This window comes from Morus notabilis, unplaced genomic scaffold (genome assembly GCF_000414095.1).
Source record: "Morus notabilis unplaced genomic scaffold, ASM41409v2 Scaffold52, whole genome shotgun sequence".
NCBI lineage: Eukaryota > Viridiplantae > Streptophyta > Magnoliopsida > Rosales > Moraceae > Morus > Morus notabilis.
The window spans coordinates 394281-419597 of record NW_010362558.1 but is presented as its reverse complement, the minus strand read 5'-3'; the positions used below and the strand labels follow the sequence as shown (position 1 = coordinate 419597).

The 25317-nt window shown below is 33.5% G+C and overlaps 3 protein-coding genes across 4 annotated transcripts; 2 read left to right on the top strand and 1 right to left on the bottom strand.

Annotated features, from left to right (window-relative positions):
• The first annotated feature begins 4553 nt into the window (after nt 1–4553).
• On the top strand, nt 4554–6747 carry LOC21398927. Its single transcript, XM_024168451.1, has 4 exons — nt 4554–4720; nt 4833–5036; nt 5656–5826; nt 6324–6747. The coding sequence occupies exons 1-4, from the start codon at nt 4715–4717 to the stop codon at nt 6375–6377; spliced, it is 435 nt and encodes a 144-aa protein (XP_024024219.1). The 5' UTR covers nt 4554–4714; the 3' UTR covers nt 6378–6747.
• Nucleotides 6748–12387: 5640 nt separating this feature from the next.
• On the top strand, nt 12388–13931 carry LOC21398926. Of its 2 annotated transcripts, none has more exons than XR_002902564.1 (2): nt 12388–12420; nt 13426–13931. XR_002902564.1 is itself a non-coding variant. In XM_024168454.1 (2 exons), exons 1-2 carry the CDS (start codon nt 13321–13323, stop codon nt 13790–13792), a joined length of 381 nt encoding a protein of 126 aa, XP_024024222.1. In that variant the 5' UTR covers nt 13306–13320; the 3' UTR covers nt 13793–13931. The 2 variants fall into 2 exon arrangements, 1 of the variants encoding a protein (XP_024024222.1); XM_024168454.1 differs by lacking the exon at nt 12388–12420 and adding an exon at nt 13306–13334.
• A 759-nt stretch (nt 13932–14690) lies between these two features.
• LOC21398925 (AUGMIN subunit 3) lies at nt 14691–21845 on the bottom strand. The gene is made up of 18 exons (XM_024168446.1): nt 21575–21845; nt 21293–21329; nt 20999–21102; nt 19899–20094; nt 19536–19602; nt 19178–19281; nt 19016–19097; nt 18698–18752; nt 17735–17866; nt 17312–17381; nt 17117–17174; nt 16950–17005; nt 16548–16700; nt 16067–16178; nt 15823–15964; nt 15660–15735; nt 15164–15259; nt 14691–14964 (listed from the first exon to the last, which is right to left on the bottom strand). The coding sequence occupies exons 1-18, from the start codon at nt 21748–21750 to the stop codon at nt 14833–14835; spliced, it is 1848 nt and encodes a 615-aa protein (XP_024024214.1). The 5' UTR covers nt 21751–21845; the 3' UTR covers nt 14691–14832.
• Nucleotides 21846–25317: the final 3472 nt, after the last annotated feature.

The window sequence follows — 25317 nt, the reverse complement described above, 5'->3', positions numbered from 1 at the left end:
AAATCTTCTCCCAAAGAACCAACTCGAAAGTGTTCTAACAATTCGTCGCAACACATCAAGCGACACTTAACATTACAATCTCATTCTCACGTGAACAAATGCAACTTTTCAATTTTCAACTCTGTATCTACATAACACGTTCTGCCCTCATATCAAAACCCTTATACCACTATCTTTTTCGTCACACAATCACGAGCAAGAAAGAAAAAAGTTACTGCAGTATATCTGCTATAAATATAAAGTATACTGATTTCCCAGCTTTAACCTCATTCTATAATTAGAAGGAAACAAGACTCGTGAATAGATTTGAGTCCCCAAAAATTTTTAATATTTCTTTGTAATTATGCTTATTGAAGTTTGGAGAAGATGCAGATTTCGATGGCTTTTCATTAGTAATCATCACTCTATATATCCTGCCCAAATCATACCAGTTGGCGAGTTCGGATTTGCAGTTTATACATGCACACCCACACGATTTCCAATGTTAATCCATGAGTTTTGCTTATGACAGTCTAAAAATTCCAAGAATTTTTTTCTAATGAATTAGTGAGAAGTTATATATATATATATATATATATATATATATTCCACCGAATGATAATAAAAACAAGAAGAAAAGAACAGCATCAGAATCACAAAAATCACTCTGCAAAAGGATTTCTTAGCGAAACGAGACAAAGTTAGAACAACTAATACGCCCAAGATCACACGTTAGAAGAGAGAAGCAACCGCCACAAGAAACAAACAACGAAAGCTAGCCAGCTAATTTAAAGTTAGCTCAACTTCATTAAGTGTGAGAGAATAAAGAAGAGAAAAAGGATGAAAAACGACTACTCGTTCGTAATAAGAGAGTAAGACAAACCGTCATGATATATATAATAAGACTACTGCGTCAAACGAAGAAGGAAACACAGTCGTACGAAATAATGAACAGTCAACAAATTTTAAAAAAAGAAAAGTCCTTTTGCATTATGAACAGTCACTTTCGTTGAATGAAAAAAAAAAAGAAAAAAAACCCAGTATATCCGTTCAAATTGTTGAGAATGTAAAGAGAGATATGATATTATCGCCATCCTTTGCATGCATGCATGATCTGCGCAAAGCAACGTTCAAAATTTTATACTCCCTATATACTCAAAACCTTTCAAGAATTAGGAAATTAATTTTCAAATTTGCTTATAAAAGTGTAACGATTAACGAATGTTTGTTGCTTTCTCTCTCCCTATCCATAATGATTAAAGAATATTGTTCCGTGAGTCCATATAATTGGTGTGTGCTTATGATCAAGCAATAGTAATCCATCAAGTATAGTATTACTCTTTAGACTGTATTAAGATTAATCAGGATACGACGTTCATTGCTAGTCCATATTTCAAATAATATATATATTAATATTGGAGAGCATATAAAACAAGTTTAGAACGATTGATAGTTCTCAAAACATTTTATTACTGATTCTAAATTGATTTACCTGTTGTTTCGTTGTCCAAAACAAAAATTTCATTTCTTATGGTCCCCTTAAAAAAAATTCCATTTCCACGTCTATATCATATACCAAATACTAGATAATTGATGTTCGTGCTCTGCTTTGAACTTTGCCACCCGGTTTTTCAACGTGTTTAGGTCATCTAATGTTGTGGGTCATAACCAGTTGGTTATGAGACCCCTGCTTTGGTCTCGGATTATGCTTGTTCTGTTTGATCAACCAACGCATATACCTTTTTCTCTCTTTCTTTTTTTTTTTAATTTTTTTAAATACGAGATAATTAACTCCTCTGTAATTATACTATGTACCAAATGTAGTGCATGCGTATAATTCTTTACAATCTAATCTGAGGGCATCCTAAAATATACTATAATCATAGCCAATCATCCAAAAGAAAGCATCCAACTCATGTATATTCTTAAACATTGCTTTTTGTCCACATGATAAAGCCATATTTTCTAAATCAACTTGTCAATTGTATAACAGGCGGTGACAAGGAGTTTTCAGGCGAAAAAGAGAGAAAAAAAGGAAATGATAAGGATAGATGATTATGTACTGGAATCAGTTTTCTTGCACATATAGCCCAGCCAAATAGTGAGAAAGCTCAAGAATCTCAGAGTCACAAGATAAGTCCCGATCAGCAGTATCGACTTTTTCTTTTTCTCCTGAATATTTGTTAAACTTCCTCATGGGTTGTTCGGCTACTTTTTTTTTTTTTTAATCTTAGTAAATATACAAGTTTTAAGGCCCCGTTCTTTTCGCTGATTCGAGTTTAGAATTTGAGTTTTGTTACAGTAAAAAGCTATCAGAAACAGTCACATCTAACTTTTTCACTACAGTAAAAAGCTCTCACACAACATCACATCTCAACTCGAATTAACGAACCGAACGGACCCACTATTTACAGTAACGGAATTACTATTTGTTTTATAGATTTGAACTAATTATCAAATCTTTTTATTATAATATTTTCTCTTATAAAATTTAAATTTAATTTTATTTAAACATTGTTTAAAGTTTAAACTTATAAAATAAACAACTCTGGGCCTCGTTCATTTCACTGATTTGAGTTTTCAGTTTTAAGTTTTCACAATAAAAAATTTTAAAAAAATATCACATCTAACTTTTTCTGCTACAGTGAAAAACTCTAAAAAAATGTCACATCTTAACTCAAATTAAAAATTTAAATTCGCGAAATGAACGGAGGGCTAATTGGTAGATGTTTTTCATTTCAAATTGTGTATATATCATAGCATAACATTCGCATTATTACCTAGTGCAGAAGTTTGAGCCTTGAGGGAGAGAAAATGTAAAATTCTGTGCCAGTCCAGTGCAACTTCCAACCAACCAACCGGCCGGATCACCTTCATCTTCATGAAGTTCTAATTCCCTAGGTTAAAGAGGGGAAAAAAAAAAGAGAAAGAAAAACATATAAAACACAATTATCGAAGCAAAATTTTAAAATTCAAGCTCAAAACCCAATGGGGCAGACCTTGTCTCCAAATGTCGTCAATACGGGTGGAAACAGTTACATTTTGATTTTCTAATTCGTTGTTTAAGATATATATATATGGAAATAATTGTTTTACCTAAGATGATATTTTTTCAATGCAACAATGATTTTGAAAATGGTAGTAGCTTAATTTTGATTTTAAAGAAAAAAAAAGCCTAATTTTGAAAATGTATTAATCAAAAGCCTATTTTTGTCTCAGATTAATAGCATATTTCTTTAATATTATTATGTAAAATAAATAGTATGCTACACTTCTTAGGTTACAATGTGATTGAAGGAACAAATATTTCTAATTTCTCTTCTTAGCATGATACAAATAAAATATTAATTTTATTTTTCCATAAAAAATTATAAATTCTTCGTGTTTTTTTGTTTCTTGGCCGTGACGTTTGTTGCACTACCAAGTTTAATAATGACTGAAAAGACAGGAAATTCAACATGCTGTTACACACTGTTTAAGTTGACCCTAAGGACTGACACATGAATTAAATTAACCTAAATTTTACTCGGCATAGTTCAACTACATAATTCAAAATTATTCTTAATTTATGTGTATTTTTTATAAAAAAAATACTGTAATAAATTATAAATTATAATTCAAATTAAAACACAAATTTTTGTACCAAACACCTATTTAGGGCCCGTTTAGTTCATTAATTTGAGTTTTAAATTTGAGTTGAGATGTGATTTTATATGAGAGTTTTTTACTGTAATAAAAAAATTAACTATAACAAAACTTGAATTAGTGAAATAAACAGGATCTGAGACGTTTAATAAGGGGATTCATACCATGATTTGAATCATGATTTATAATTCGTTTTAGTATTTTCTCTCATAAAAAATATATATAAATTAAAAATAATTCTAATATCGTGATTCTAATAAATGAATTAAAGTTTCACTTTACTTTTGATCCTGATCACCTTGTAGCAATTCCGTGGATTGATTTACTCGTGTGGTAAGTTAAAAAGAGAGAACCAAAAAAAAAAAAAAAAGAAAAAGCAGAGAGAAAAGAAAAGCAGAGCAGAGGCTAGCTAACTAATAAGAGTATTACCATTTAACCAGGAGTTATTCATACAGAAAGAGAGAGAGTTGTTTGTTGCTTCGAGATTGAAGAAAACTCTTGAGAAAAGAAGCGATGAGTCTTTATTACCATGCTTTGGAATATACAATACAATATGAAATATCTATATCTGTATATATCTGATCAGCGACAAACTAGGCAAAGCTAAGGCCCTGATAAAGCTAAAGTTGAGAACTTTGAAAAGTAAACAAGAGGGTAAAGTACTACTGCCCTTCTCTCTCTCTCTCTCTCTCTCTCTATCACATACCTTACCTTACCTCTTTGTCGCTCTGTCTGTTACTTGTGAAACTTCGTTATTTGGGTTACTTTCTTTTTACCAACACCACCCACTAGCAGTTGAATTTTCTTTGCTTTAGAACCCTACACCCCTACTTTACCCCTATTCTCTCTCTCTCTCTCTCTCTCTCTCTCTCTCTCTCTCTTCCCTTCTGCCTTTAAAAATTGGTGAAAACCCACGCTTGCAAACCACCAGAAAGACTCAAGGAAAGAAACAAAGGAAAGATAACCCCATTTCTTTCTCTCTTTCTTTTTTTTTTATAATTTCTCCCAGGTCAATCTCTTAAACAACGGAAGTTCTCTCCCATATCTCATTTTGCTCAATATTGCTTCTTCTTCTTCTTCTTCATACTCGATGGAAGTAAGTAAATATTTAAGCCCAGTTTTCCTCGTTACACTCTTGCCACAATGTTTAGTACATCTCTTCATCTTTGAAATTAACTTGTTTGTTCTTTGGTTGGGTAATATTATAGGAGTACAGGAGGGCTCATCATGTTCCGGCATTTGGGAGCTGGGATTGGAACGACGACGTTCCATTCACTCAGTGCTTTGAGTCTGCCAGGGAAGCTGGCATTTTCCGCTATAGTTACTCTGAAGATCGTGATTTGTACGTTACTGGGGATTTATATGAGAATGATGTCGTCACACCCGCCATGATTGTCGTTCCTCGCCGAAGGGTAAGCCCCACACACACACATATACATATATATACATATAAATATGTGTCACCATTACTTCATGGCAGGAATGTTATGTTATTTCTTCTATGAATATGTTTGTTCACCATTTATGATGTGCATGAACACAAATGTTAAAGATTTGTCATATATATAAGAGATTCATTCCCATGACCACCTTTTTTTTCTAATTAATTTTGGTTCTGAGAGTAGAATAGATGAGAAAAATTTGGGAAAGCTTGAAGCTGGAAAAGGAAAAAAAAAAAAGAAAAGAAAAGGAAACCCCACACGGCTAACGCCAAACTAAAGTTCCATTGAGAAGTGGAAAAGTAGTTTTAGTGTGCCTACAATGATGAAGCATGGATCGTTTTTTTTTTTTTTTTTTTTTCTTTCCATGATTTTAGCTTTTGCAATTGCTTTTGCCTAACAGTCAACAGTGTAGAAGGCGCACATAAAAAAGAAAAAAAAAGGATGAAAAAAAAAGTCACCAATATTTAATAGTTGAACTTTGAGTGATGAATGGTTGCTTTCCACTCACCAAATGTCACGTGACAAAGAATGTCATAGAAGAGGGAATGAGAATGAGAATGTGACCAAATTGTGTTGGTGATGATTGCAGACGAAAGTACGCGACCCGCATGTCAAAGAAGCTAAACACCAAAGTAATTGGGTCACCGATGATGCAAAGGAACCGCCCAGTCCCCCTCCTGTTCACAGGCCAACACCAAAACCAGTAGATGAAGATCTCTACAAGATATCACCTGAACTCCTCTATGGCAAACACAGAAAGGTAAAAAAAAAAAAAAAAACAAGAAAATAAAATAAAAAAATAGTTTTATTTTGATCTCATTCATTTTACCGATTCAAGTTTTCAATTTTAAATTTTTACAGTTAAAAATTTTTAAAAAATATCACATTTAACTTTTTCTATTACAATTAAAACTTATCAAAAAATGTCACATCTCAAAATGAAAAAGTATTTTTTCCAGATATGGCATCTAGCGTGTGTACTTTTATAATTCTTTTCCAACATTGTTGCATTTTCAGTGAAAACATTGGTGTACTTTTTTAATAATATGATCTGTAAGTGTTTAATTTAAAAATTTAAGCGCATGAAACAAATCTACCCCTAATAAAAATTGTAATTGTTAAAAAATTAATGCGCCGAACCGAGCACTCCCTACCAACGGTGAAAAGCACAGTTATTACTTTTAAAACTCCTTAAAAAACAAATCTTATTCTTGTAATGATGGTTTTATTTATTTTTATTTTTTTGTTTGGTTGCAGAAGAGAGGGCTGAGTTTCTTTTCAAGCTGCTTATTGCCTTCTTGTATTGCGTGAGCAGCGGAGATTTGATATAGAGTACTTATTTATTGTTGGGACTTACTACGTACATAGATAAAAGAGAATGTTAGATGTATGAGGTTGTCTTTTATGTGTATTGAGTTCAATTGCTGGAACATGGTTGGTCCAAAAATATTCTCACCAGTCATTTTTATGTGATTGTGATGAGGAGAGAGGATTAAAACTACCTTATAGTCAAGTACTACTCGGAAGTATATTTGGGTCTTTTTCCTTTCTTTTGGAGGTGCTTGTATCTTTTGGATCTTTATAGTGTTGACAGAAGAGAGGGGACACTATTTTGATATAAAGCCTTGTAAGAAAAGAAGAAAGGGATTTCCTTTCATGTGAATGTGGGGTTTAATTTGAATATTCTTTTTTTTTTTTTGGGTGAAAAAAAAAATCAAAAGGAAAAGTGGGGTTGGTTGGTTTAAAAAGGCCAGCATAAGCCATAAAAGATAAAGGGGATCTCATCACTCATCAGTATGGTATGAATATTTTTTTCTTCCATACTGGAAGAAAGAAAGTGAAAAAATATGAAAATGAAAGAATTCTCTTCCTCAGTCATTCACACATCGTTTATTTTACTCGATTCGAGTTTTGTCAAAAAAAAAATTTTAAAAAATAATAACATTTAATTTTTTTATTATAATAAAATTACATTTTAATTTAAATTAAAAATTTAAATCAGCGAACTAAACGGTCTAAAAATTTAGTTGGTTTAAAAGGCTAGCATAAGCCATAAAGGAAAAGGGGATCTCATCACTCATCAGTATGGTATGAAAATTTTTTTCTTCCATACTGAAAAGAAAGAAAGTGAAAAAAGATGAGAAGGAAAGAATTCTCTTCCTCAGTCATTCACCTTCACTAAATTTTAAAACCAATGTGATTATGATTGTGTTTGTGCCACATAAGACGTGCACAAATAGAAAGTAAGGCTAGCTGTTTAGAAAAGCTATTCACGTATTTGAAAAAAAAAATATTCATGTTTTTTCAAAAACAATTAATATGTAAAAAAATGTAGCCGAAGATCCTTTGGTATAGTTACATGACTATGAGAGGATTGGGAAGGACTTTAGGTGGAAAATTGTAATCTTTATTTCTTATTTACATGATATATGATATAACATATGCTTCTTTATCTTAACATGTATACTATACATGCAAATATATATACGTATGTTGCTTAATTTCTATTTTTAAAAATGTCAAAATAGTACATCAATAATATTTAAAAATGACTTTTATGTACTTTGAAGCAAATTTTTAGGACCTAAAACATCCATTCTACATTTTAAGTTTTAGAAAGACATCCTTTCTACATTTTCGTTTTCAATTAATTAATTTTGGCTTAATTTCTGAAAACGTAAATATTTAAAAATAAAAAATTTCAAAAAACAGTTATAGACTGATAGAAGACCTGCTGGAGTTCAATGTAACAACTGCTCCAACCCACAGGAAACAATTCATTTATTAGAATTCTTCGTTTAATTTGTAGCGTCATGATGTTAGTTTTCAGCTTTGATGTCGTTTATAGTTCATAAGACTCTGTTATATCTTCTTTGTTAATTGTTATATGACTTTTTTATATCTTAAAATGCTATGAAAGTACCATCTTAACTCCAACCATTTCTTTTCTTTTTAATAGTAAGAGATTTGGCGTTTTGGCCCATTTCGATTGTGGTAAGAGCAACCGGATAAACGGTCGAAAATATGGGAGAAATAAAGGTCCGTTTAGTTCGCTGATTCGAGTTTTTAATTCGAGTTGAGATGTGACTTTATGTGAGAGTTTTTTATTGTAGTAAAAAAGTTAGATGTGATTATTTGTGAGAGCTTTTTATTGTAAAAAAACTCGAATCAGCGAAATGAACAGAACCTTATGATATAAATTAAGGTCTCTTACATTTTATTGATTTTGAGTTTAAAATTTAAATTTTATTATAGTAAAAATTTTTTAAAAATAATTACATCTAATTTTTTTATTACAGTAAAAAACTTTAAAAAATAATTATATCTAATTTTTTAATTATAATAAAAATCTCTCATATAAAATTATATTTAAATTTAAATTTAAAATTTAAATTAATAAATTAAACGAATTATCAAGTACATTTCTGTCGTTTTGCTATGGCAATCCACTGAGTACATAGGATTCAGTTTCAGAGATGAATTATAACTGATAATAGCAACTCTCGTGACTCTTTTTTCTCTTTTCTAATTTCGACGCTTTTGAGACGACATGTCTCTTTCTCCAAAGTTGGATCGCACGTTGGACAAAGAAAATAGTGTTAATTACTAATTAAAGTGCAAAAGGAAAAGAAAAAGTGGATGATTATAAAGAGATTTAACATGGCACGACATTTCCTCCTTAAGAACTGGTTAAGCCTTACCCCGTAATATTTTATGATTCGTTTTTTTTTTTTTTTACCTCATTTTTTCGCTTTGTGGGCTCGGTAAAATATCGGTAAGATATGCTTCTTCCCCTAAAATTCTGAAGAAACCAAAAATCAGGAGAACGTAGAGAAAATATCATGAAACTTCAAAAAGAAAAATGAAAAAAATACAGTTAGATTTATTAGCGGTATATTTTTAATGGATTCAAATCACCTATTTAATTTTAATATTTTAATTAGCGTCATATCAATTAAATTATGTCACGTCATTTAAAAAAAATTGAGATACCTTTTAACCAAGTTTTCTATACTTTAATGTTTAGATTTATTAAATGACATGTAATAAGGTTATTAGTTAAATACTCATTGAGACACTAAAAATTAAACATGTGATTTGAATCGGAAAGAAAAGGAGAAGAAATTTTTTTTTCTTAGTCGTGTTTATTTATTAATGAACAAGCTAAAAATGTAATTTTAAATTCTAAAAAAATAAATAAGAACTTATTTTTTAATGAAAGTAAAAAACATTTCATTAATCAACAAACCATGAAGCTTACAGAGAATTCAAAACAGAAAACTTAATACAACAAATCAAAGGTAAGAGATCCGTTGGCGTCATAGTACATTGATCTAAGGTCCGATAATGGACACAATTTGTAGCACTTCTCTTGACTTGTTTAATTCTCCCTCTACGGTTGGCTCTCGCGAAAGGGTTGTAGCAAACTCTTCGCAAAGATCGATATCTGAAAGCCACTATTCTTATAGATTAAGCTCGCTGAAGTGGGAGATATGGCTAAAGACATATAGAAGATAAAAAACAACACAAAACCCACACAAGGTTATAACTTAGTGGGGAAACACAACAAAAATAACCAAAGCCCACACATATCTAGCGATTTGTAGGGAACACAAATACTAATACTGGCATAATCTTATTTTTACGCATAACACACTTTTCAACATCTTACTATTTTGTTTTTTAATGAAACGATAAACATACAATTTAAACATGATTATTCTTTTACTAATAAAAAAAAGAGAACCAATAATGTTCTCACGCGCTTACATCTCTAATCTAATAGTTGCTTGACAATCTACTAAATTCATGTATAATGAAAAGAAACTTAACTCATATTTTTATTAACTAGCATTCATAAAATTCAAAAGCATATTAACTATCAGGAATTGATAGTCATATTAAGCCACACCCTACTTTCATCCTCACAACCAACAATGCGAATTGTTGATTGATGATAAAAGATAGAGTCCTAATTGATCATCTTTCATCACTATACCACTATTATTAGTGCTTTAAAATTTATAAGTTGAAATCATAATTTAAACCTTTCTGTTAAATATTTTTGCTCATAAAAACTTACGTTTCTCAAAAAATTTATAAACCAAAAACAACAATATCAATTCAACTTGATTCTGTATTATCTTAATTGTATAACTTTATGGAAGAAATAGGGAAATAGGCCAAGATTTGAGATGAATTAAAATTAATAGGCCAATAATTTACATAAGTTAATAAATAAGCTAAATTACTATTTTCGTCCATAACTTGTTTGGTTATTAACCATAATTTAACAAGTTATTGTCCATAATTCACGGTTTTTGTATATAACTTGTCTGGCTATGAACCATAATTTGACAAGTTTGTCCATAACTTATCTGGTTATGAACCATAACTTGACAAGTTATGGCCTATTAATTTCTATAACTAAAAATTGGCCTATATACTTTCTTAAGTTTTTCATATTGGCCTATTTCCTACTATTTCTGTAACTTTATTTGAGTTGGGCTCTAATCGTATTGACGCGTTATAGCCTAATCACCCTTTTGAAGTCCGAACTAACTGTAGATATATTTTTCGTTAGCAAAAAAACTGCAAATATATATTAACTTTTAAAAAATAAAACAAAAATACTACATAACAGATATATCAGGAGAAGATAGGCTTCAGAGAGCAAGTGAAAAGGAAAAATCCCTAGAGACAGCGGATGGGGATACATTCTAAATTCTATATGTGCCCAAAAAGTAGTTTACATTTTTTTGACAAATTACACTCGCCCCCCCTGAACTATTGGCGAAGTAACAAAATACCTCCTAAAGTTTAAAAATAACAAAATTTCCTCTTAAACAATTCACTGTTAGCACGCGTCCCCCTTTTCTACCCCCTCGGTTAAATTTTGAACGTCAAGTGACACATGGAAGTCGCTGAGGCATTTAATTTTTATTATATTATGAAATGACGATTTTGTCCATCCAAGCCTAGCCGTTGACCGGTCAAACTCGCCGTTGACTGGCATTAACCCGCCCAAAACTTAGGAGTTTTGTTACCTATGATCTTTTGAGCATTTTTACATCAATATCACGAAGATTCAACCATTGGATCGTCAGAACAACCTTTCACCACCACGGATCTGGTGATTCGAGGTCGTGTGATGTAATTGATCGAGGGCTTTTGATCCACGTCCCACTCTAAAGTTAACTAGCCCGGCGGTGTCACTCACGGTGGTTGGAATGGCGGAGATCGGCGGGGACGCGATGGCCAAACTTCCCAGCTACGGTGACGGAGCTCCGCTGAGAATCAAGAGGTGCTGCTAGTGTCGTTTTCTTCATCTTGTCATTCTAAGTCTAAAGAAACTGGAATCACCTCAATCGGAGGTCGAATGAGGAAGTTATCACAAAGGGAAGAAATGAGTATTTTTAGCTCTTTTTTCAGTGAGTGTAACGGCTACCGGCTGAGTTGGAGGTCCTACTACATGTCGTGTTGCTTAGCTCGTCTAGAGCTTCACGATGGTGAGGGAGGTGTTGAAAAATGATACCGGAATCTTGATCGGAGATAATGACCGGTTGTTGTAGAGAGAGAAGGAATCTTCATAATTTAACTAATTACACTTTCAAATTAAGTCTAGTCTTGCTTATCATTAAAGATAAGCATCCCGGTCAATGCTGGTCAACAATTGGACTTGGATGAGTAAAATTGTCATTTTATAATAAAATAAAAATTAAATATCTCAGTGACTTTTACATGTCATTTAACGTTCAAAATTTAATCGAAAGAACAAAAAAAAAAATACATACTAACGACAAATTATTCATAGAAAAAATTTATTATTTTTAAACTTTAAGTGACATTTTGTTAGTTTGTCAATAGTTCAGGAGGACAATAATTTGTCCTTTTTTGTGAGCTTAGATTTGAATTTTATTTTTATAAATTGAACTTTTATCAATATTTAATAGGGTATTCACAATATCAAATATCATATGGTATTGGACCGCCATGTCCCTGTTTTTTTTTTGTTTTTTTGACCTTTGTTGAGAGAACCATTAATATTGGACCACTTGCTTGTACGGCTTTTACTATCCCTGAACATAAAAAGCGATTCGCTAAGTTCACATGTGTCACATCCCTATGCGTTGCATGCATGAGCGTGTTACCTTTTCATTGGCCTCCACTCCACTCTTCTCTCTCTCTCTTACTGAAGAGAGAGAGAGAGAGAGAGGGAGTGTGATGACATACATGATAACATTCTCTCAGTACTAATCGGAATATCTTTTATATCCTCAGTCCCATTCGCATCAGCTGTTATTCTTTCGCAGCCATATCATTAGCGTTTATCCACTTTCCACATTTAAAAAAGGTGTTCATCTTCCTTAAGGAATCTTAACATAATTGACATCAGATCCTTCCTTATATATATACATGTGTGTCTGCCAATAATTTGTCAACAATCTCGTTTTCCCGTCCTTTGAATTTTAACTTTTCTTGTTCCCAGACCTCGAAATTTTACATCCAAATTTCAATGCAAAGGGCGATGCCTACTGATATGAAGAACCTGCCCAATAATAACTCCTTAGCCTTCACTCTTTGGTTTTTTTTTTTGTTTTTGTTTTGTTTTTGTTTTATGTATGGTTGTTTATATTTTGATCCTCGTCTTAATTGTTCTGTTTCTTTCTTAATTATACGTATGAAATATGTGTATGGAATAAGAAAGTGCATTTGTTTCTAATTCCTGAATTTTGGGATTTAAAGATTAATGATGTGGGATCCATAATTTTTCATTGTTCCTTTTCGGTCACCCTTTCTTTTCTTTGGTGTGTTAATTGGGTGATACTGATTTCGGATTATTTGCAATTTAGCATTGATCTCTCTGAATCTCTTTTACGCTTTTCTTAGTTTTTTCCCTTAATTACTTTTGCTCTTCTACAAAAAAAAAAAAAAAAAAAAAAAAAAAGGGTAATGAGATCTAATTATGTGGCTATTCAAGAAAATAAGGAGAAAAATAATGTTAGGGCCTTACTTGGAATTTCATTTGAGATTTTAATCATTTGACTGAAAAACGGGGATGTGAAATCTGTACTAATTTCTTTGTCATAGATCAGATGTTTGTTGCAAAATGGAAACATTGGATATTTCTAGCTGTACATTTCCCTTTCTTTTCCTCGTTTTCGTATCTTATTAGCAGAAAATGTGTCCATATACACGTGTATACTATATATTTTTTTTCTTGCGGTTCTCCAGCATATCAAAAATATCAACCATGACACACTTGTGGTTCTCCTTCTCTGTCATTAAAAGTTTTTCCCTTTGTTCCTTTTCTCCTCTTTTTGGCTTCTTATAATTGTTCTTTACTATTATTCTGCAGGTGTGACAAGATGAAGAAAGCGCAAACTCTAGAAGATGGACTTGCAAGAGCACTAATGCAGAAGAAGATTGCGAAAAAAGTTATCTCGTCGGTCGAGAGCAATAAACATAATGATTCTTCAGAAAAGATTATGGCAGAGAGACCTAAATCAGCAGCAGCAGATCATATAACGTCGTCGAAAAAAGCTTGTATTTGCGCACCAACAAACCACGCAGGCTCATTCAGATGCCACCTCCACCGAACCAAGAATATCGTGTCGTGCACTTTACAACAAGACAGAGACGACGACAACAACAAGAAGAGTAACGGTCGTGAGAAAAGCAGTGTCCGTACAATTGGTGATGGCCAGGCCAGGCCAGGCCATTGACAATGGCCTCATCAAAGCCTGAGAAAGTCAAGTGAGGAGTTTTTGGTCTTTTGGGGTTCTCCATCCCCTTGTAAATATAAGAATTAATCTCCCTCGTTTTTTAGCTATTGGAAATCAATCCTTGGAAGAGTATGTTCCTTTTCACTGCACTTTTTGTTTTTTGTTTTTTTGTTTTTTTGTTTTTTGTTTTTTTGTTTTTTTTTTTTTGTATAAATTCCCCTAATAGAAGTGAGTAGTTTCATCCCAAATGGTTTTTTGATTTCTGAGTGCCATTTCATCGTGCGAATTTCATCTTTGTTTTATTTGTATTATCTCTGTTTCTCTTTTGTTCCTTTTCCTGGTTATTTTTTTAGAATCTTGTTCATCACAAGATTCACAACTAGTTAAGTCGGGATGTCTTGTATTTTTGTTATTCTTTACGTTCATCTCTCGAATCGAGACAAAAAATGATGTGCGATGGAATAAGATGCCACTCGAATGGGGATCACAAGTACATCGTAGAAGGCATTCATAGAAGGCTTTTCCATGGAGATTTCACTTTTTTTTTTTTTTTTGTTGATATTTTTTTTTTTTTTTTTTTTTTTTTTTTTTTTTTTTTTTTTTTGCTCGAGAAAATTTGACAGCTTGTTGATATTATTTATCTATGTGATTGTGGAGGATATAATGGGTGATGATTAGGAGTGGAAGGAAAGGTACATGTACACTGTCACGTTGACGTAATACGCTTATCACAAATGAATTATTTGATTTAATTCTCAAGATTCTAACTGTCAATTTATAAAAGAGTGCTTAATATCCAAACAACCTCAAGAGTTGGAAAGCGTTATTTCTATTAACTGATAAGCTATAAGAATTAAGAGGGCATTTATTAACCTCTAAATAAACCACACCCACAAAATAGAACGTTATTGGTCTTTAAGATTTTGTTTTATCTTTACAATACAATGATTCAACACACATAGAAACCATAAAAGACATATATATGTATACATAAATAAATAAATAAAAGGAAAGGAAAAAAAAAAAAAAAAAAGTATGGATCAGGAAACTTGCAACGCTCTGACTCGGGCAGTTAACTCTCTAACTCGGCTCCTCAAGCGTTCAGGATTACAAAAGAAATCCACAAAAACCCGTCGCTGAAGCGCAACCTCTTGGGAATGATGTTTCACAATCTGCATTCCAGAGTAGATTATGTACATAAACATATATAAAGCTATAAAAGGTCCAAGTCTAAGTAGGGAAAATGCTACAAGGTAATATAGGTAAAAGCAACCGGGAAAAGTAAATAACCCATCCATTTTGTTACTGTACAGATCTTCTAAAGACTCCTTTATCAAACGAGGACAGTAAAGGAAACAAAGAAAGATTTACCTCACTCTTCTTACAGTGCTCGAGTGTGACCTCCTCGACCGCAGCAGAGAGTTTTGCATTTATCTTTTCCATTTCATCAAGCTCTTTCATTAACGGCTGGTGAAGATATTAAGACAAAGGGAAAAGACATTATATTATAGTATCGGAAAATAAAATTTTCAAGCAAGAAAAAAAAGTTTTGAGGGAAACATTAAGGGTGCATTATTATGCAGGTGTCTTTGTGATCAAAATTTTCTAAACAGCATCATAGATGATCATATTAATACTACAGTGATCATATTTTGTTCTATTTATCTTTACACAAAGGAAGACTTCTCGTAATTATAGATTCGACTAATTACCAGCCAAATCCTATATTAGTTTGGGAAAAAAAAAATCAACATCTGTCACTGGAACAGAACACGATTCTAAAACTGATCTAACAAGGTAGTGGTAACTGGAATTGAAAACAGTGAGTCGAGAACAGTAAAGATAAGCTAATGGGGAAGGTTTGTACCCTAGGTGTCAACATCGGTTGTGCCGTAGTTGAAGAGGCAAAAAGTAATTGCTGTAAACTTTGAATAAAAGTGCACCTGATACAAATAAACCAGATGAATTATTTTAAGGCATGTTCATTTATCGTAAGACATGGTATTACAATGATGAGTAGGGCAACTTACAGCTCATTTATACATCTATTTCTGTCCTCAGGAAGGGAGTTTTCAAGATCAGACTGAAGGGTCATCAAGTCAGATTGAAGACTAGATATCTGCTGGACGATGCCTGGAGCTGAGACGTATGTTGATAACCCAGCTTGAGCATCTAAAAAATGATATATAAGCAAAAAAATTTATGTTATATTCTAATGAAAAACCGTTAGATGAGTAATACTGGTTATCTAACTATTGAAAGTACCGTCATTACTTGAATGTAAAGTTAAAAGATCCCTAACACCATGCAGAAAATGGTCTTGATCATCCACTCCCCCTTGTTCTTGTACATCAGATGAAGCTTGTATTAGTGCCAGGCAGCGACCCTACAAAAAGCATATCCCCAGAATATGCAAAATGAGTTCATGTAGTCGTAATAATGAAAATTGGCAGATGAAAAGGATACAGGATACTGAGAAAGCAAGAAAGCCTGATGTCACCTTAAGTTCGGGCACATATTAAACAATAAGTAGAACAAACTGTGTCACCAAGTGAATTAATGTTTTTTTTTTCCCCTTCCAAAACTAAGAAAAGATGGTGCATAGCGAAACATGAATAAAAAACATCAAGCAAACATAAATAGGAAGAATTGAAGGAAAAGGAAGAGACGGAGGAAGAGGAATGGAGACGTGTTAATAATTGTACGTGTACAAACAACAAAATGAGTAACAACCAACCAAAGATAAGAGCTATACCACTCGGCCTTTTGTTGCTGACAAGTATGCTTGCAGCTCCGACTCAATAACTTTAAGCAAAGAATATGCTCCAAGCATGTTCTTCTTCTCCAACTGACAAGCTATCTTTAAGAACTGATGTCTTGCAAGCTGATTAACAAGATGATTTATAAACTGACAAAAGAAATAAGCAATATGAAGTGTTAGAACAGAAGATTGGAAAGTTTGGGAATACGGACATGTATCTTTCTGAGGGATGACAACCCAGCATTACAAAATTAATGCAAGTATTTAAAACAAAGATTATAGTTCCTTCTAATATCGCAAACAATTCTTTTGTGAGGAATGAGCTTAAAACAATCAACATTCTTCTTTCTATAAAAACAATCAAATAAGGGTTCAAAAAGGTATAGCTGACAGTACCGCTTTCTGCCGGTTGATATAGTATTCTTGGCGCATGACCTTCAAATCATAATCACCTAAAATTTTATTTAGATTGCATCAACAATAATAGCAAGATTTTCAGAACCCAGATAAATCAAATAGGTTCAGAATACACTTATGAAAAGGAAAAGCTAACAAAAAACTACCTTGCAAAATGTATGTGTCTTGGAGTTGAGCCAGCTCCCAACAAAGATCCGGAATAGTCTAAAAGAAATGCGCAATAATATTAAAATAGATAGAAAAAACTAAATGCAACCACAAAAAATACTATATTTCTTAAAAAAAAAGGATAGCACTAGATGAGACATCCACTATTGCAGGAATATCAGGTGGAAACATACCTCGGACAATAATTTTTCTTCCTTGTGATAAAGATTTGATAGCTCTCCAACCAATTCAGAATGCTTTCTCCTGTTCATTATGGAACGTTCGTTATTACCGAGAATAACATATTCTGCTACAGCAAGATGTGCAAGATTTCACAATTTATTCTGATCTTATCAAGCCTAGAATAAAGCCATATTAATTTTTTTCTAGGGTTTTTTTATTTTTTTTTATTTTTTATTTTTTTGGGGCAACGGTGTAATTCTGTTTCAAAACAATGTACAATTTTAATGCACTTTCATTTATATTTTGGAGTGGGAGTCAGAGGGTGCCCATGCATATGCCGGTATATATCTTAAAACATCTAGTCACAAGAAACGCAAAAGAAATAAGAAGACAGTAAAGCATAATGAATTAGTTGGTAAGTTTGAAACTTGTACCTCAGAGAACGAATATCAAGATGAATATGCGCTTCATCTGAACTCACTTGAGATCTGAGTGCCATTAGAATAGCTTGCTGCTTAGCATTCTCAACTTGGGCCTCCACCCACTGTCTTTCACTTGTCCCAAAACTGTTCCAAGAGTTGATTAGTGAAGAATCATCATAAAACTGGCAAAACAGAAACTTTTAGCAGAATTTTAACATGCATTATCCAAAAGTAAAATCACTCAGGCACCTTAGAATTGTTCTTTTCATATTAAGAGAAAAGTTGAAAATGACACTGTTAGGATCCTGGTTGAGTCCCACATTGCTAAAGTATGGGCTTAGCATGTGGGTTTATAACCACTTGAGCACCCTCTCCCTACAAGCTAACTTTTGAGAATGAGTTCTACCTAAGGGGTATAACAATTGGTATCAGAGCATACCCCACCTCCGGCACACATTGCAGAAGGGGCTACCTGAAAAGGCCAGAGTGGGCCGCCGTGGACGTCGGTGTCGGAAGCGTGGTGGTATGTTAGGATCCTGGTTAAGTCCCACATTGCTAAAGTATGGACTTAGCATGTGGGTTTATAACCACTTGGGTACCCTCTCCCTACAAGCTAGCTTTTGAGGATGAGTTCCACCCAAGGGTTATTACAGACATCAACAAGTGCTAACTAACAACGTCAACAAAAGGAGGAGAAGAATCAACACGAAGAAAAAAATTCACCAAGAAGCAGCTCTCCCCCTCGCTGAAGCTAAGAAAAGTAATACTATAAACCATATTCAACTGCTGGGTTTTAACACCCATAAAATATGATCGGAAAAATATAGCTGTCCTTTAGGAAAATAAAAGAAATCTTCTCAATAGGAGTGACTTATAAAAGCCACTGATCCAAATACTTCCATAAACACGGTCATATACAAAAGCAAAACAAGTCTTGAGAAAGTGAATAGAAAAACCAAGACAAGGCAAACATACACTGAACGTAGTCGTTGCAATTCAGACACACGTTGATGATGAGACGTTTCTAGATCTGCAGCAAACACATAGACCAAATAATCATTAACATGATGTGGAAAAGATTCCCAAAATAAAAGGCCAAAACTTGTAGAAATGACTTCTTTCTTTTCCAACAAGAAAAAAAAGAGAGAAAATTTTCATTCTTGCAGTTAATAAATAAATAATTCCGAGGAATCTGAAAAGCAGTCAAATCTAAACATGAAAAAATTGAGAGCATAAACGTATAGAAGGGAAACTTTTGTTGAGAAGAGCATAGAAGGCAGATAGAAACATTACCTCGTATGATGATATTTGAAATATCAAGACTGACCCATGAACACTTAGATTTTCCCTCCTCAGCAACTAACCGAAAAGGACCCTGGTAAAACAAAAGGATCGCATACTGAGACAATTATGCGTCCATGTGTGTATATTAATAGTAGTGCCATACTAGCATACCGTGTCCAGCTGCTTCGAAAACCACTGATTTAGCTTGATTGTACAATCTGAATCTCCGACCATGTATGGATGAAAGTCAGAGTAAGCTAAGTAGATCCCGTCCTCTGCATTCCAAAGTAAAGCTAACCAGATGAGAAGAAAAAAATGATAGGAGATTCCATTCAATTGAAGCACGGTTACTCATGAATTACTCCTGGTGTCTTACAATTCCTTGACATCTCTCTGATGGAATACGCAGAAATGAAAAGATGATAATTACTCTTCAAGTAATCGAAATAAATGAGAATTACTTTTCATTTAATCTACGGCCAATGCAAGTAAAAGATACGAAAAGGTACAAAGAAGAAGAAGATAGTACCATCCCCAGAATGATAATGAGCCAACTCTTGTGCTGTAGAAGCAATCCTTCCGAGCACTGCATTCATCTAAATCACAGTGAAGAGCATTAACAAAATAAGCAAGAATACGAATAGTACATTACAGATGGCATTCCTTTCTTACAAAGTAAAATACCAAAACATAAAATTTAGAGTAGCTGACAAATCTTCTTAGCTCTTACTAGCTGCATCGGATTAGACTACATAATAAATTTCATGTCTCTAAAATACACCTACTTTTGATTCATTTCGTTGAAATAATAAAGAACTAAATTACTTTATGACTAAAAGCAAACCTCCCAAATCTAAATAAAACAAAGAAAAAGCCACAAGTCCTACTATACCTGTAAATTTCTTGCAGAGAGGCTGTCATCTATGGTTGTAAGGTGCCCATTAACAGTAGATGTAGCAGCAACCCTTGCCCGTCTCCCTTGTATCAAAGCAGAAGCCTGACTGGAAAGCATGTCAAATTGAGACTGCAAGTTTCTAAGTTGTCTCTGCAAATCTAAAGCTTCAGCTTTATAGGCCAAAGTTGCATCCCTAAAAGAAAGCAGAAACAAATCAGAGCTCTGGAAGCAGATCCTCATAGATCATCAATTACTAGCCAAAACAATTCCATCTCTAAAATGCCTAGAAGAGGTGAAGTAAACATTAAAACTATGTAAGCCATAAAACAAAAGGAAACATCAATAAGCTCCAATACAAATACTAATGCCAATGCTATATTTGGCACTAAGAAGTATGAAAATGAAATACCTGATGCATTATTTTGATTTGTGCTCCAATGCATGATGATATATCAAACGCTATATCTACTTTTTGTCATAATCATTAAGTTTTGAAAGTTATAAAGACAAACTTTTACATTTAAAATAATTTAAAAATGCCCTAATTGTAATAATTAAAGGAAAAGGTCATAACATTTACCAATAGCAATCAAATGCTAAATTTGGCATATGCTTACTTGGTGGCAAATTGCCAAATTTAGCACCAGCAATAGCACCTACTCAAATACTATAACTTGGCATTGACACACTAATTTGACATTGCATTGGAAAGTCTCTAAGGAGTTATAATAAGTCTCCATCACTTGAAAACGTAATCAATTAAAGGGAAAGCCTAATGAATATCTAAAATCAGCAGTCAAGCAAATAAATCGATGACTAATCTCTAAGAACGCATAAAACTGGGAATTTGGGATAGAAAGCAACAAAGGTGTACATACATGAGTCGGTTTTGTGTCTTGCAAAAAATAACACCCAATCACCCCTCAATTCTCCCCTTTCATGTGTTGACACGATTTGACGTGAAATAGATATTAAAAAATAGTCAGCTATATTGCACAAACAGCACCAAAATTTCTTCAAGATCTTCAGAGTTGGATCATAAAGTATGGTCAGTTCATTTATTAGACATTTTAAAGAAGCATCAGATTGCATCTTACCGAATGTCTTTCAATCCTTCTTCTGCTCCGAAAACCGCTTCTTGATTGTCTCTCCTGGAAGCAAAGGCTGAAATGCTATCGTAAGCGAAGTCCAAGTCTTCCCCCTGTCAAGAATTACGCTCATTGTTAGTTTTACTGTTCGATCAAATTCCGCAGCAAATAAACCACACTCCAAAAGTCTAAACATACAACAGTAAGCTCATTTCAATTTCTTTTCATTCCCAATTTTTCTCTTAATTTTTATAAAAACAATAAATAAAAAAAACCTAAGAATAGGAAACGGAGAAAATTTACCTCCAATAGCTTCCCCTCCCGAAGAAATTGCTCACACCTAGAAAACCCAATAGTAGATAATCACAACCAGTGAAAGTGCAGTTCATACTAAAAAACATCGAGCCAACCACAATCTATCAAAGCAACCACATAAGAAAACACAGGAAATTGAGTAGAATCCGACGATTTGAACAGAATAGCGGATAAACCCTCGTTTTTCCCGGATTTTCTCGGGAAGCAAACAAAGGAAAACGTAGAGAGAGAGAGAGAGAGAGAGAGAAGAGAAGAGAAGAGGAACGTAACTGAGAAAGTTCGGAGAGAGAGAGGACATTGGAGGGTCGGAGGCTGGAGCAGATCCAGTCGAGGATGGGGCGTGCGTCGTCGTATTGGAAGGGCCATTCGAAGCTGTCAGGGTCCAATGCCTCTGCGCCTTCGTACCCTAATTCCCCCAACAGCGAGCACAGTCTCGCTCCGCTCATTTCCGATCTTCGTCTTCTTCCTGTTGTCCGACCGGACTCTCTGATCTCCAACTTCCCTCTTCTGATATTCCTCGGCGAGCAAGCGCACACAAGTTTCAAAATTTAACTTAACAGAAACGAAACGACAGACAGTATTTGGGTGTTTTTTGGCGCCGGCCCACCAAATCGCGTACTATGCATTTTAAAAAAAACACTCTGTGCTGTTTCATGTTGTACATTCTGGACAATATTGTCCTTCTATTTGAATTGCTTTATATTCACGTAATGGACTTATCCGTTAAGTTGGTGCAGGACAACTTTGTACTTTCAAACTTTTTTTTCCTGTTCAACTTTTGTCGTTTTTGAAGTCCTCTCTTAATTTTTTCATGTTTTTTTTTTTTTTTTTTTTTTTTCCTTCTTCTTTGCTTTTTGTTTAAACTAATTAGTTTTGAATCAAATGCAATTATGAAATGATGTCAATTGAATAATTTTCGTCAGATTAGTCGCTGCTCTGTCTTTTATAAGATATTAGCCAAAACTCTAGCTAATCAATTCAAGCTTGTTCTCCTCCTTGTAATATCGGATTTCCAAAGTGCTTTCTTCACTGATCGTATCATCACCGATAATATTTTATTTGCATTTGACCTAGTCCATACTATCAAAAAAAATAAAAATGGAAAAAAAGTTTTTGCGACTATCAAGCTAGATACGAGTAAGGCTTTTTGATCGGGTTGAATGGATTTGTAGAAAAAACATAGAGAATTTACTCTTACGTTTAGACCGTTATTTTTTATAAATACATTTTTATTAGTGTAATTATTTGACTAAAAATATTATAAATAAATAATAAATAATAAAAATCTATACTTATGTATTTTTAAGAAATAACTGTGAAGATTACTTTTTTTTTTTATAGAGAAGGTTATGTTGCGAATGGACTTTTCTGACCAATGAATTCAATTGATTATGCGTTGTGTGTACTCTGTTTCCTTTTCTTTTCTTCATAATGGGATACCACAGGGTCATATTCTCCCTTCTAGAGGCATTAGACAAGGTGATCCTCTTTCTCCTTTTTCTCTTCTTGATATGCTCTGAAGGTCTCTCCTCTCTTCTTAAAAATGCAGAGAATACTCACAATATTAGGGCTTGTTTAGTTGCATTTTTGAGTTGTGTTGACTTGAGTATAGATTTTGAGTTGAATTTGAGTTATAATTTGAGTTGAAGTTATAACTTTCTTTTGTGTTTAGATGTGCACATTTGAGTTATGATTTAAATTGAGAATTTATTTTAGTTTGTGTTTGAGTGGGTCAAAACTTGAATTTGTATTTAAATAATATTTTAATAAAAACTCAATGGTGATGAAAAATTTTAATCAGAATTAAAATGAAAAAATTATGACGTTTTTAAGAATAGAAAAAATATTGTTCATTAGCTTGAGTTTGAGTTGAAGGGAAAACTTGAACTCAGATTTTAATTTCAAACTCAAATTAAAACTTGAGTTCAAACTTAAGTTCAAACTTAAATTTTATAAACAAACATAAATTTAAATAAAATTATAATTTAAATTTAAACTTTTTTTAAATTTTACTTTAAAGGAATTCGAGTTGCAAGAACTGCCTCATCAATTTCTCATTTATTTTTTTGCTGATGACAGTCTACTTTTTGTCAAGCTGATGTGCCATCTTGTTATGCTCTCAAAAATATTCTCTCAAGCTTCGGGTCAACGTATCAACTTTCAAAAATCTCATCTTCTTTTTCTCCAAATACACCAACAGACACTCGGAACTTTTTTCCAACATCATTTGGGTACTTCAGAAGGAGAATGCCATGAAATGTACTTGGGGCTGCCAACTTTTTTCCAGAAAAAACAAACAATCTATGTTTGCAGATATTAAGAGTAAAGTCCTCAATCGTTCGACGTCTTGGCAGGAAAAGCTATTTTCTCGTGCAGGGAAGGAAATATTGGTCAAGGCTGTAGTTCAATCCATTCCAACATATGCAATGAGTTGTTTCAAACTCCCTTCCACATTATGTTCTGACTTGGAATCTATGATGGCAAGATTTTACTGGGGCTTTTCTAGCAACGGAAAAAAATTTCATTGGAAAAGTTGGAAATCTATTTGTAGAGCAAAAAGTAATGGTGGTCTTGGATTTCGATCTCTTGTAGCTTTCAATCAAGCTCTACTAGCCAAACAAGCATGGAGAATTCTGTCAAACCCTCAATCTCTTTTTGCTAGTCTTCAAAGATACTTCCCTCAAGTCTTCAATAATAAATGCCCAACTTGGATATCATCCATCTTTTGTATGGCGTAGTATCAAATGGGGAGAACTACTTTCACAAGGCATTAGATGGAGGGTAGGAGATGGTACTCAAATAAATTGCTTTACGGACCCATGGATTCCAGGTTCTTCTTTTAAACCTTCGATGAGGAATTCTCTTCATGAAGATTTGAAAGTGGCAGAACATATATCAGCCCTGAAGTTTGGAATCATGCACTTCTTCGGCAAGTCTTTTCTCCTATTGACAGAGACCGAATTTTGGCCATTCCTTTGAGTGTTCGTTCAGTTCCTAATCGTCTAATTTGGAACCATGCAAAGAATGGACTGTATCAAGTTAAATCTGGTTATCATTTAGCGGCTGCCTCAGAAAACTCCGCCTCTTCTTCTGATCTTTCTTCTTTGCATAAATGGTGGAATTATTTCTGGTTTCTATTTCCTCCTAATAAGGTCAAATCCTTCTCTTGGAGAGCTTATCATGATGCTTTGCCTACTGACGCTACCATAGACATATAATACCTTCTGCTACTTGTTGTTCTGGTTCTTGGGAATCTACTAGCCATGTTTTATCCATTATTCGTTTGCCAAAGAAGCTTGGAATTGTCCCCTCTTCTCATACCTTTATCTTCTCTTCACCGACTCTCCTTCGCAGATATTCATCATCTTCTAGCTAAATCTATTAGTAAAAAAGAGTTAGAATTTTTTCTTTGTTTATGTTGGGCAGTCTGGGGTGAGCGGAACAAAAAAATTCATGGTCTGTCTATTCGTTCTCCTTCCCTTCTGGTGAACTGGGCCTGCCATTTTCTCTGAGATTTCTCCAAGGCACAACAAAATCAGGCTAGTTCTCTCTCAAGGACATCTCTTCCACAGCAACAAGCCAAATGGGCTCCACCATATCTTTATTGTTATAAACTTAATGTTAATGCTTCAATCTCCTCCAGAAATAAATCTATGGGAATTGGAGCTGTCATTAGAGATTTTGAAGGTTTTGTTATGGCAGCACTAGTGAACAAACTTGATGGAGTTTTCACTAGCCGTGAAGCTGAAGCTAAAGCAATTACGATCAGTCTTCTATGGGCATTAGACGTTAGTCTGAACCTCTAGTATGTAGAATTTGATGCATTGACAATTATTCAAGCCATGATGCACTCTTCTTCTTTTTGTAATGAGTTTGGATTGTTATTGTTTGATGTATCTAGTTTATTATCATTTTTTTCAGGAATTAGGCTTTATCATGTGTATAGTGAAACTAACTGTTCATACTTTGACGGTTTATACTCTTAATATTGATAATAAGCTATCTTGATCGGA

Bases quoted from the DNA above. Each gene is read 5' to 3' on its own strand.
- LOC21398927 (XM_024168451.1), top strand. The intron at 5,037-5,655 runs GTAAGCCCCACA...TGATGATTGCAG, and splicing joins TTGTCGTTCCTCGCCGAAGG to ACGAAAGTACGCGACCCGCA. The intron at 5,827-6,323 runs GTAAAAAAAAAA...GTTTGGTTGCAG, and splicing joins TCTATGGCAAACACAGAAAG to AAGAGAGGGCTGAGTTTCTT.
- LOC21398925 (XM_024168446.1), bottom strand. From the start codon at position 21,750: ATGAGCGGAGCGAGACTGTGCTCGCTGTTGGGGGAATTAGGGTACGAA. The intron at 17,006-17,116 runs GTAGTTTTTTGT...ATAAAATTTTAG, and splicing joins AGACACATACATTTTGCAAG to GTGATTATGATTTGAAGGTC. The intron at 16,701-16,949 runs GTACTGTCAGCT...TTCTTTTGTCAG, and splicing joins ATATCAACCGGCAGAAAGCG to TTTATAAATCATCTTGTTAA.